Consider the following 12,344-nt stretch of genomic DNA (forward strand, 5'->3'; position numbering starts at 1 on the left):
CTTGACCAACTGAGCCCCCCAGGTGCCCCCCGTGAAACCGGTTGTAAACGTAAGCTCCTGTCATTCCCCCCTCCTGATAGGCAAAGGAAAGGTCCAGAAGAGGGCTGGAAGGGAGGAAGCAGCAGGCGGGCGGCGGCCTGTGGCTCAGACAGCCCTGGGTTGCCTGCGCCCGACTGGGATTCTTCGAGGGCCCAACAGAGAAAACCCACATCCAGCTTTTTCCCTAATACACAGATATGGTTCGATGAAGCTCATGCCGTACATTCCCGTGGGAGCCCCAAACTACCTTCTGCACAAAAGGTCCAGGGTGCAGGTGCTGAGGGGCCTGGTCCGGACGGAGGAGCACGGGGGAAGCTCCCCAAGCCGCGGTCGGGGTCAGAACTGTCCAGGGAGCCACTGGGCACCTCCTCTGTGCCTTCTGCCAAGGCCACCCAGCCCCGGGCTGCCCCTTGGCCTTAAGGCTGACCGGGTGCGGGCCACAGGCCACCATTGGAGGCGCCAGTCCAGGAGCTGCGCTTCTGTCACTCCCAGTGTTTGCTCGTCTTATCCCAAGTTCAGGAGCCCCGGTCGGCAGCGGTGTGTGTGGCCGTGGGGGGCCTCCCCACAGGGGACCCCTGAGCACGGGCACTGCAACCTCACCCAACACGCTCAATGCCTTTGAAGCCCTGTCCACGGTTCCCTTGCCCCGAGCCCCGCTCCCTCTGGGGTGGCTTGGAGTCCCGGCTTAGAAAATTCAGGATTTTGGAATCCCTACATGGCTCAGGGGTGGAGCATCTGCCTTCAGCCTGGGGTGTGATCCTGGGGTCCCAGGATCGAGTCCCCCATCGGGCTCCCTGCATGGAGCCTGCTTCTCCCTCTGCCTGGGTCTCTCGTGAATAAATGAATAAAATTAAAAAAGAAACTCTGGGATTTTGCCCACTCGCTACTTTACCGTGCGGGGCCACCCCCCTGGTGGGTTCTCCTGCACCCAGGGACAACGCGATCCATCCTCACCCGCAGGAGGAGGAAAAGGCAGCGTGGACGAGACTGGAGGAGCCACTGTGGGTGGTGTGGGGTGGTGTGGGGGGGACAGGGCTTCCTTTTGGGGCCCGGGCTGATGGGAGCCGGCACACAGTCCCCCGATGGCCCCGGACCCCAGTCCTGCGCAGGCTGCAGTCTGGGTGCCAGACAAGCTGGTGGGACGACAGCAAATGACAGGACGGCCCGGGTGACCGGCAATCTGTCATTTTTAAAATATAACATTTATTGCTTAGATGGTTTGATACAGAACAGCTTTTCTTCTCATTCTGAATTTGGAAGTACTATACAACTGAATACAAAGAGAAACAAAAAGTACCAAAACCAAACTTGTGATTCTGTTCATGTGGCATAAACCGGTTTTGTACATAACACGTAGCAGCAGTTAAGTTCCCTTTAGAAAAATATGAATTCTACACATTTATTATTGTTTCCTGTTTAATGCATGGGCTGAAATCACTGGGATCAACTTCCTTCTTGAAGAGAGGACAGAGACGAAGAGGGTGGAAGGTACGATGCATCTTTCTGAAACTGGCAGCCGACTGTCACGTAGCTTCCCCCCGGGGCTGTTTGGGAAACAGCTCTGGGTTTCATATTTTGTTTTCACAGCCAGGAGTTTCATGTAGTGATTGAATCTCAGCATTGTGTCCATAAATCAAAGAGAAAAACAAGAGAAAAACTTGCACCTCAAAAAACTTTTCAGAAGATCCATATATATATATATATATATGGATGCATATATATATATATATATATATGTATATATATACTATTTTTTTTTTTGTAAAAGCCCTGAGAGGAGGAGAAAGAGAATCAAACAAAATGTATAGAAACAAATTAGCTGGACATGCAAACTATACTATGATTCACCCAGAGTTTAAACAAATCACAAATTTCACAGTTTAATATTGGGGGGAGGGGGACAGAATGACAGACAATACATTTCTCAACCTCACTAATAAAATGTGGCAAGACCTTACCGACTACGAGGGTACAGATGGAGGCTAAATAAAGCTTTAAATCAATAGTGATTATTGCGAGCTGCGGCCCAGGCCGCGCGGCCGGGCCCATTCCTGCTACATCTCACCGCAGCGTAGCGCTAAGTCATGGCTTCTCTCCACAGAGTCGCGGGTTTTAGTGTGGAGAGTTGCAAAGGAAAACGAAACACAAGATACCCCAAATAATAACAACGACAAAAAAAAATAACAATCGTCATTTAAAAAAAAAAAAAAAAACGAAGGGATGCATGAACTGGTTTTTAACTCCGCAAACCACACCGGGTATAAAGTGATAACAGGAGATCATTGGTTCTGGTTTTGTATTCATCTGGAGTCGACCCGGTTCTGGGTTCAGCTCCCCAGGAAAGCTGAAAAGTCATAGATGCCTCGACCTTTTTCCTTTCACATGCAAAGAGATCGCTTGTCATTATCCCAAGAATACAGATCTTCCTTTGAAGTTTGGGCTGCTGGGATTTTGGCCACTGTCGGTTGGGGAGAGAGAAGGGGGCGTGTGTGTCCGTGCTCGTGGGGGTGAAGTGGGGGGGGGCACGTGGGGCGCTCGGGCACCCTAGAGGTGCCGGCTGCAGGACAGGGTGCCGAGCGCACGCTCAGCTACAGCAGGGCTAGCTTTCTCGCCGCTGCCGGTGGCTGCAGGGAGGGGACTCTAACTGCCTGCGTTGGGATGCTTGGGGGGGGGGGGTAGAAATCCTGCCTTTTTTTTTTTTTTTTTTTTTTTGCACCCGGGGTGGTGGTGGTGGCGGGGTTCAGGCAATTTCAGGAACGTTAGAAACAGCATGTTTATCGTCAAGCACCAACCCCACATCACAGGAAGGTAAATACAAATCTGCGTCTCATCTTTCATCTCCCGTGTGCGTTTTATAACCAGTAGTAGTACTTCCTCGCTTTGCACGTGACAGTAGCACAGGCAGGTAAGGCTCGGGCCAGGCCTCCGGGCCGCCAGGCTGCTCTCTGCCCTCTCGGGGCTGCTCTCGGCCGCCCGCCAGGGAGGACCGCTCCCGGCCCCCCCGCTGGATTCTGCAGTCACGGAAGAAAGGCTTGTCTAAGTACAGTAGAAGAGCTGCCACCCGGGGGTGCCGAGGAAAGCCGCGGGCACAGGCCCACGCGGGGACCCGGGGGCAGCCCAGGTCTCCCGGGACAAATATTGCCCATTTGTTTCTGCTGACTGCAGAGACCAGCAAACTGATGAACTAATAATAATAATAATAATAATATTAATAATACATATACCCAAAGGGGGGGGGGGATCAGATACGTGACATCTGCGCACGTTCTCCATAGGTTAAAGTCGCCAGCGTTAACTCTTCTCTGGAAGTTAAGAACGGAGGTCTTGAAACTGGAACAGTAAGTGTCAGGTCTGACGCTGAAAACACGTGAGTACAGGGCTGAAGCTAGCGTCTCTCCTGGTCTCGGCTGGCGCCACGCTGGAAACCTTCGTCAGCCACATCCCGCCATCCCGAGGACCAAACTACAGCTCCACCAGGCAGCGAACACAGAAAAGAAAAAGGTCTATTTGAGAAAAGAACATCTTATCCGTATTTCCTCTGGCAATTTACATGAAATTCACATCATTTTCTTCCAGTTATTGGCTATGGGTATGCAAGGGCGTTATTTCTTTTCTTCTGTTTCCAGCTCACGGAACATATGTGACGATCACAGATTCGCAAGGACAAGCTCAGACACACCAATACAGAAGATAACGTTAATGCTTAAATGAAAAGGTCCTCTCCAAATAATTCATTAAAACATCTGCTTTGTTTTTTTTTTTTTGTTTTTTGTTTTTTTTTTTTCCAAACAGTCATTTTGGGGAAACACAACACCCAGGCTACACCGAAGGGCTGGTGAGTACTTAAGGCACTCGAAGTGTGCACCTGCTGCGTCTCTTGGACGGGGGTGTAAGGCTGTGGCACCGGGCAGGGCGGCCCGCTCCTGCTCTCGCTCACTCGCTCGCTCACTCACTCACTCACACACACACTCCCCGATAGTTGAAGGGCACTGAGGAAACCTCATGAAATCTAGATTCAGGACACTTTGCTCCGCTGGCTTTCATCTGTGTGCCGCCGGGGGGACAGGGTGAACTATCACTCCACTCCCAGGAGCGGCGAGGCCCCATCCGCGGCCAGCAGGGCACGGGCGGGCAGATCTTGCACGAGGGCCGGCGGGCTCTCCGGGCCCGGGTCGCCCTGAGACCCCTGCTCCTTGGGGCTGCCCGCCGGCGGGGCCTTGGCAGCGCTCCTGCCAGCTTCAGCCTGGCCAGCGCCCGCCGTCCGAAGCGCCGCCCGCTCCTCCCTGCGGCTGGGATCCTTGGTGGCGACGGCCAGGCTCTCCTTCCGGCTCCGGGTGACGGCCACGTGGTTGCTGGCCGGGGGGGCCGCGTCGGCCTCGTTCTCGGAGACGGGGTTGTTGCCGCTGTGGGTGGACTCACTCCCACTGTCCTCCTCGCCCCGCTCATCCTTGTCGCTGTCCTTCCCATGCTGCTTGGCGTGCCTGGCTTTCTGGTGGACCCGCTGATGGCGAACCAGGCTGTGCTTCAGGGTGAAGGTTCGCTCGCAGGTCTGACACTTGTAGGGCCTTTCTCCTGGAGCGGCGGGAGAAAGAAGTCACGTCTGTTAACAGTGGGGCCGCCGGCATCCATGCACCTCCGTGGCCTACGTGGGTGGCAGCCATGGGTGCAGCCAAAGGAGCAGCAGGTGGCAAGGGCCAGCCCCCCACCCCGCACTGCCCGCACCCGGACTCAGGGCGAACCCTCTTATTTGTCTGAACTGGCAAAACAAGGAACAGAAACGCAAGGGGCCGCCTCCGCTTCCCTCTCCCTTCCATCCCTCAGACTAGTTCTTCACACACGGATGCAGGAACCAGGGTCCCCAGCTGGACGCCTCATGGACACCCAGACGGGCCTGTAGAGAAACCTCAGGGAAGGCCAGCAGCGAGGTCCCCCTCACAGGGCCGGGGCACCGTTTCTGAGGGCCGTGCAGGACAGCGGCACCTCGTCAGCCCGAGGCACCAGACACTCTGTTCTGATGCGGAGCAGCTGGGGCTTTCCGTCCCGCTCACAAACACTGGGCTGTGAGCAGCTGAGGGCACCACCTGCCAGGAGCCCAAGAATATCCCTCTGCTGGGAGCCAAGCCCCAGAGCCCTCCAAATCCCCTGAGCAGAGGCCTAGCTGCTGCGGGCGGAGGAGTGCGTGGGGCGGATGCGGGCACCCTGGCTGCCGCGGGAGGGGCCGAGGGAAGCAGAGGCTGAGGTGCAAGCCCTGGGGTTGTTTTTTTGGGTGGGGGGAAGGGGGACGAGGGGATGGGTTCACATCTTTCGGCTTTACGAGGACACCCAGGGCTCCCCCTTGCTACCAAAACAATGGCTCTGCTTTGGGGGGTTTGTAGGTGGGGAGTTCCAGAAGGAGCACGGACAAGCCCCTCGCTGTGTGCATGTGCAGCCAACTGTCCACCTGACGGGGGAGGACGGGGCCCAGGTGCCTCCCACCGAGCACCTGCTGGCTCCTCAGGCCTCACCCCCAGTCCTCCTCAGGCTTACGCTGGTCCCAAACACCCAGCACCCACATTCTTCTAGATGCTTCTATGGGACGGGGCAGCCCCATCCCCGTTCTACAACTGGGATGACTTGAGGCTCGGGGGGCTGACCAAAGTGCTCTCAAAACTACCGCTGCTGAGGGTACATGCTGCATCCCTGTATGCTGTACATTCTGATGGCAAAGAGAACTACCGGTTAAATTCCGAGTTTACCGGACTTCACCTGGCCAAGGGCCTGCTCAGGACCTCAACTCGGCCTTGCTGCTTTGGGGGAGGTGTTTGATTCAGGTGGCGGTGGCAGGGGCAGCATGTGCCAGCAAAAGGGCCCCTTGGTGGATGGGTGGGTGGGCAGATGGGCAGGCAGGTAGGCTGGGTGGGGAGGTAGATGGGCAGCTGGGTGTACGGGCAGGTGGACGGGCACCTAGACAGACAGGTGGGCTGGGTGGGCTGGATGGGCAGGTAGGTGGGCAGGCAGGTGGATGGGTAGGTGGGCTGGATGGGCAGATGGGCTGGGCAGGCAGGTGGATGAGCAGATGGATGGGCAGATGGGCTGGGTGGGTAGGTGGACGGGCAGGTGGGTGGGCGGGTGGATGGGCAGATAGGCAGGCAGGTGGATTAGCAGGTGGACGGGCAGGCAGGCTGGGTGGGCAGGTGGGCGGGCAGGTCGTCGGGCAGGCGTGGGCAGCGGCGGCGCCCCGCACTCCGGCCCCCTCCTTACCTGTGTGGGACCTCATGTGCCGCGTCAGGTCCTGCAAGGACCAGAACCTCTTGTTGCACACACTGCACACCTTCTTCCTCTTGTCTGCCTTGCTGGCCGTGCTCCTCGGGGAGTCTGTCTTTGGCTTCTTGTCGTCGTCACTCCGCTCCGAGGACCTCTTCTCGGCCACACTCTCCCCGTCCGAGGCGCCGTCCGCCTCCTCGCTCGGCTTCTCCCCGGAGGCGTCGGATGCCGACGAGGCCACCCCGTCGGCCGCAGCAGGCTCCTCGGAGGAGGCGTCGGCGGGAGGCTTCTCGTCGGGCTCCGGGCCGGGGGACGGCGGGCCCTCGGGCCCCCCTCCGCTGGCGGCCGGGCCGTCCTCCCGGGGCTCCTCGCGGCCATGGGCCTTACGGTGGCGGCTCAGGGTCCCCTGGAACTTGAAGCTCTTGCCGCAGACGTGGCACGCGTGCTTGTGGTCCTGCGGGCCGGGGCCCCCACCGCCCGCCGCGCCCGCGTCGCCCTCGGCCAGCTTGAAGCCCATCAGCCTGCTGGCGAGGTTGAGGTCCAGGCTCTTGTTGCTGACCGTGTCGTCCTCGGGGCCGTCGGCGTCCTCGTCCCTGTCCCCAGCGGGCTGCTCCTCGCGCTCCTGCCCGTCACCGGCTGCCTGCTCCTGCCCGTCCCCGGGCTGCACCTCCTCGGCGGGGAGCTCCTCGCGGGCCTGGATGGGCGCAGGGGGGGCCCCCTCGGCCGCCGGCTGCTCTCTCTCCCGGGAGGTGAGGTCCAGCACTTCGCCCCCCGCCGCCGCCGGGGTCTCGGCGTCCGACTGGCTGTCTGCGGGAGCGAGCACAGGGGCACAGGCTGAGGCCCGGGGCCCCCCTCCGGGACTCTCGGCTGGACCCGCCCCCACCCCGCTCCGTGTCACCACTCACCCCCCCGCGAGGCCAGTGGTGACCCTGGGACGCAAGAGGAGCCTCCACGGACACGCTGCGCCCAGAGCCCTGGCCCCCACGGCGGTGCCCAGCACCCCCCCCAACGGGCCCCCAGGAAGGTGTGAGCAACTGAGGGCAGCAGACAGAAGGATCGGCGAGAGAGGACAGGTGGTGCATTCCAGAGGCTCGCAGCTCTAGGGAGGTTGAGGAAGCTAAGCCGGACGAGTTATTTTTCCAGCGCAGAGAGATTATACGAACATGCAACACACACAGGGTGGCCCCCCAGGAGCGGCCAGGGGGGGCCCGGAGCCCGCAGCACTGCGCTGGCGCCTGCCGCAGATTACCGGGGGGCGCTCCGGGGCAGGAGGAGGTGCATGCACGCTGTCGGCCGCCCTGGCTGCTGTGGGCCCACGCAGTGACTGGAAGCAGTGCCTCGCCCTACACCTGTCCCCCCCAGAGCAAAGCCAGATGTGCAAAGTCTACCAGTTTTTAAATGACCGTCCTAACGGATGGCGCTGTGGCAGCCCCAGCGACCCCGAACAGGCGACAGCTAAGTATCAGAAGCACCGTCATCTCTTCATTCGGGTTGAATGAGGACCTAACGACGTCTTCGTGGTGTGGGAGGACCGTGCAGCTGTCTGCTGAGGACTACCGCTTCATTATAGATCCAACGGCCAATTTATTACCGCAGGGCTTCGCAAATTCCTCCCACAATCGGGCGGGCAAAAGCCATCGTTTCGGGGCACCTGGGTCAGCTGGACTTCCCTCGTGGTTACAGGGCCTGAGCCAGCAGATTCAGGCGTCTAACCTGGACCCTCACTTGATGTGACCAGACGTGGCACCATGTCCTCCCACACCCGTCACTCTGAGTCACCCGATCGATTCTTTGCCATCAAGGCCGTCCTGGGGCTGGGGGCAGAGGAGCTGGCCCTACGCTTGCCACGCTCACACCTGCCCGGGGCTTTTGGCTTACCTACAGCCCTCTCCACGGCACTCCCACTACGTCACTCCGCTGGCCTTACGGGGGCTGTTCCTTTTGGCAGTCACTATTTGAGTATCTCAACAAGTTTCAGAAGGAAGCAAATACTTATGGTGTAAATGTAAAAATCTGTCAATAAATGATCTTTATGAAATGATCAAGTTTAAAATAAGAGGACTCCCAAGATACACCAATACCTAGGCCTTACTCTACAGAAAAACCGTGTACTCGTTGTCTTGAATCATCCTGACTGGGCGCATCTAGTAAATGGTTTTCGGGTGTGAACTCTACAAAAAAAAAAAAATTAAAAAAAAGTATATATATATATATATACATATATATATATATATACACACAAAAATATGTGCAAAAAATATATATAGAAGGCTCAGTTTCTTAAAAAAGAGCTTAATCTCTAGTTACTTCCTTTTTTATCGCGGTATATTCTAGGCTGTTTCTCTTAATTTTTTTCACCAAAGAACATGGCTTTTAGGCTGGTTTTCTTGTTATTTTTTCACCAAATGGGTTTTCGAGTTCCCTGTAGCAGAACATACTTAAGATGCTCTTAAAAAGGGACGCCTGGGTGGCTCAGTGGTTAAGCGCCTGCCTTTAGCCCAGGGCGTGATCCTGGAGTCCCGGGATCGAGTCCCATGTTGGGCTCCCTGCATGGAGCCTGCTTCTCCCTCTGCCTGGGTCTCTGCCTCTCATGAATAAATAAATTAAAAAAAAAATGCTCTTAAAAAAAAAAAAAGATGGATTCTGAAACCAAAGCCCAAGTAAATACGCTAATACCTGGCTGTTCTCACTCTTGGGTGCGTCCTTCGTGAGGGTGGATAATGGAGAGCTCACCCTAAATCCCGAGAACGGCCAACTCCCTTCCTCTGAGGAACAAAAGGGGGCTTGGCTCAGCCCTACCCAGACTCCCACTAGGGGGAGTGTTCCACAGGGCAGCCCTGGCCCCTGGAAGTTCTAGCAACTTCAACTGATTTTCATTCAGTGATGACTGGGCCTCTTCTCATTTCACGAATATCCAGCCTCTAACGCCAGGTCCTAGTTGATCCCCGCCCCCCCCCCCAACACTCCTTCAACCGCCTACACCTTCAAACGCAGGTAGCAGAACAGATGGCTTTTATGAGCAACGCCACCTATCTTAGCTGTTAATCCTCTGTCCCTACCCGGCCCCATTCGTGATGCTAGACCTCAGAAAACTGCTAGAGGGAGCAGGGATCCTGCGAGCACCAGCAGATAATGAACCCACAGCTCCTCCTACGGGGAAAGTGGAGACCTTCACGTCAGCTCAACGATGAATCCTCTCCGGCTTCCTAGAAACTCCACGTTCCTCATTGACGTGACCAGCTACCAGCCTAAAAACACTCAGTCGACCCGGGCAGGGGGGGCAGCTGTTGAGGAAGCTACTGTCTGCATCGGGCCGCTCGTGCGCGCTGGCACGGGGGCTTCTGGCCGGTGAGAAGTCAAACTTCCACCTTCCTACGGACTTAGAAAGTCTCGTGCAGGTGCCTGCAAATACGGAGGCTCCCGCAGGCATCACCCCGAGAAGAACCATGAGTATCCCCCAAAAAGCCAGCGGGCCAGGGAACCTCTCTGCCCACGAAAGAGTGAACGGAGAGCTCCGTGTGCCCCTTTGGGCCAGGACTGCCCCCTTCATAGCATTGTTAGCATTCCCTTTTGGGGGGGGTGGTCGGGAACCTGGGGTACATTTTCCTCTAAGAACTTACAGGACTGAGAAAGTCGGACTTATGTTATAAAATTAGGGACTTGAAAGCTGGGCATGTAAACCAAAGAAAACCCCTCGAGAACTTCCTTGGCTGTTTCCTGCCTTTGTTGTTTATGGTCTTCCGCTAAAGCCTCACTTTTAACTTGACGGGAGGGAGCCCCGAAAGCAAGTTTCACCCCACGGTCCCTGCCATGCTTACCTGGGTCTGAAACTCTCCTTGGAATCCCTAACCCCCTTGTCCCCTTCTTTCTTACCACGTATGGATTGTGACCACAACAAAACCGAACATTTATTTTCTCTTTGCTGGTTTCACATTACAGCTTTCAGTGAATTTTCTTTTTCCAGAGGCTCTGTCCCTTAAAGAAACCCTACACAACCTCCAGGACAGGGCAACGGTGGGGGCTCTAGTGGGATATGGCAAAACAGAACTTGTGTAGCTAGCTGCCAATTTAAAAAACGAATACATTTGCAGAGTAAAATTTGGTGCTGGGCCGAAGCTAAGAGGTGTATCCTGATTAGCTTTGCGTCTGGGGGCTCCCGCAGCTGGCTGCCCACACCCCCGGGGTCAGCAGGGTGCATGGGCTCTGGGTTTGTCCGCAGGCTCAAGTGCACAACGTGCATCTGGCACCAGGTTCTTACTTGCCTCCCACCTTGGGAACCCAACAGCTACCTTGACCTCAATTATTCACTGTTTCCCTCACTTGGGATCCCAATGGGTTAGAATCACACAGCTGCTTTCTTAAACCAGGCTTTGAGAAAATGTTCGGGTGACACGGTGGCCAGCGGTTAAACGTTAAGAGCGACCGTCTGCAGCACGTGCGAGTCCCGCCAGCATTGCTGCGGGGTCCCCGGGGACGGAACAGCAGATCCCTGGCTCATGGGGATCCGAGTCATGGCAAAGTTCCCGATCTCTCTTTACCCAAAGATCCTGGCAAGTTATGCCCAGATGGAATCTGTGGGGAGGAGCCTGCAAACAGGCTTACGTTTTGATACCCTTAGAGGGCCTGATCTTACCCAAAGGGCCTGGCAGTTCAGGGGCCTGTTTCTTTCACTAGGGTGTGGGGGATGGCTGGGGGGGTGGTGGGGAGGCAGAGAGGGGAAGGCAGATCAATTCTCCTTCCTGGAAGTGCTACCCATTCAGATGCGCCCCTGTCCCCCTGCAACTCAGGAGGCTGGGGAAACGAGGGGGGCTCCCAGGCCACGCAGCTCCCACCCCCACCCAAATCTGAGGCAGAGAAGCGCAAGACACAATTACACCCCTGGGCAAACGCCTCTGGGGAGAACCTCTTCGGCTCTGAGCAACGGGGAAATGTCAGGCTTCCATGGCCTGCAGGACTGGGTCCGTACCTGTTGCCAACCCGCGGCAGCTAACTGTCATGTACGTAGGTAACCCGCAGCAGCCGGTTTTCTGCTCTGTCTTGGGGGGTGAGGGTGGGGGGGCGCAGAACCCTGGCACTTGGGAGATGCTGGAATGGACTGAATAGAGGACAGGAGTGAATACAGAAGCTGTAAGGGGGGGAAAAGGTGGCAGGAGACGCACTGAGCAGCCGTTAATTGCTCTGTAGGGGCTGGAGGAAGGAAGCACGTATCAGCACATGAGAATAATACCCGGATTCAGGTCAAGCAGAGATGTGATTAAAGAAAGGACATGCAGAGTGCTTTTTCAAACAAGACAAAGTTTTTTTTGTTTTGTTTTTGTTTTGTTTTTTTCTTTTTTTTTTTTACTGGGAAGAGAGTTATTAAAGAGAAAAACACCCCCACCCCACATACCCCTCCCCGTGGAGGGCTGGGCATCACGACTTCCTGAAATACCCTACATCGGAGGGAGCCCGTCCCTGCTCTGTAGGATGCAGCAGAGGCTGGGCTTTGAGAAAACAACACCCCGAGCCAGTAAGGTTTCATATCCTTTTCAGAGGTGATCCTACTACCGAGAGCTAGGACTGTACCCCCCGCCCCAGCCTCGTGTCCCACTCCAGGGGGCCAAACAGCAGGATCAGAGAGGGCCTGCACAGGGAGGGCCGCGCAGATCTTCCCTAGCGGCTCGGGAGAGCGACCTAGGGGCACTGTCAGCGTGTCCCCAGCCCCAGCCCGCTGCACGCTCCCAGTCCTCGGCAGGGCCCGCTGCTACCGCCTGCCTGCCGAGTCCTACAGAGGAATGGGGAAGGCAGCCCGCCAGGCTTACGTGGCCGGAGCTGGCTCCCACACTAGCAGAGCTGAGTCGCCCTCCTCTCCGTCACCCGGGAGCACTACCTGTGCTATCATGGGGTCCAACATCACTCTCTTTTGACTGGGGGATAAGCCCGTTTCTTCTCAGGGAGCAGTTGGTAACTCCGTGTTTGCGCAACTGGTGGCGTTCACAGTTAGATTTGGTAGAAAAGAAGGCATCGCATTTTTGACAAGGGAAGGGTTTCTGACCTGAAGCAGGAAAAAAAATATATATTTA

At 56.5% G+C, this 12,344-nt stretch overlaps 1 protein-coding gene across 14 annotated transcripts in view; it reads right to left on the reverse strand.

Annotated features, from left to right (window-relative positions):
- Positions 1–1,222: 1,222 nt before the first annotated feature.
- RREB1 (ras responsive element binding protein 1) overlaps positions 1,223–12,344 on the reverse strand; it is a 177,377-nt gene continuing 166,255 nt past the window's right edge. For 12 of the 14 annotated variants that reach the window (XM_077886012.1, XM_077886010.1, XM_077886009.1 and 9 more), the window contains 3 exons: positions 12,152–12,316; positions 6,280–7,089; positions 1,223–4,611 (listed from right to left, as the gene is read on the reverse strand). In XM_077886012.1, coding sequence (XP_077742138.1) covers positions 4,115–4,611; positions 6,280–7,089; positions 12,152–12,316 — 1,472 coding nt within the window. In that variant the 3' untranslated portion in view covers positions 1,223–4,114. The remainder of the gene's footprint in view (positions 4,612–6,279; positions 7,090–12,151; positions 12,317–12,344) is intronic. The other 2 variants (XM_077886021.1, XM_077886022.1) reach the window with 1 other exon arrangement.

This window comes from Canis aureus, chromosome 37, assembly GCF_053574225.1.
Source record: "Canis aureus isolate CA01 chromosome 37, VMU_Caureus_v.1.0, whole genome shotgun sequence".
Classification (NCBI taxonomy): Eukaryota; Metazoa; Chordata; class Mammalia; order Carnivora; family Canidae; genus Canis; species Canis aureus.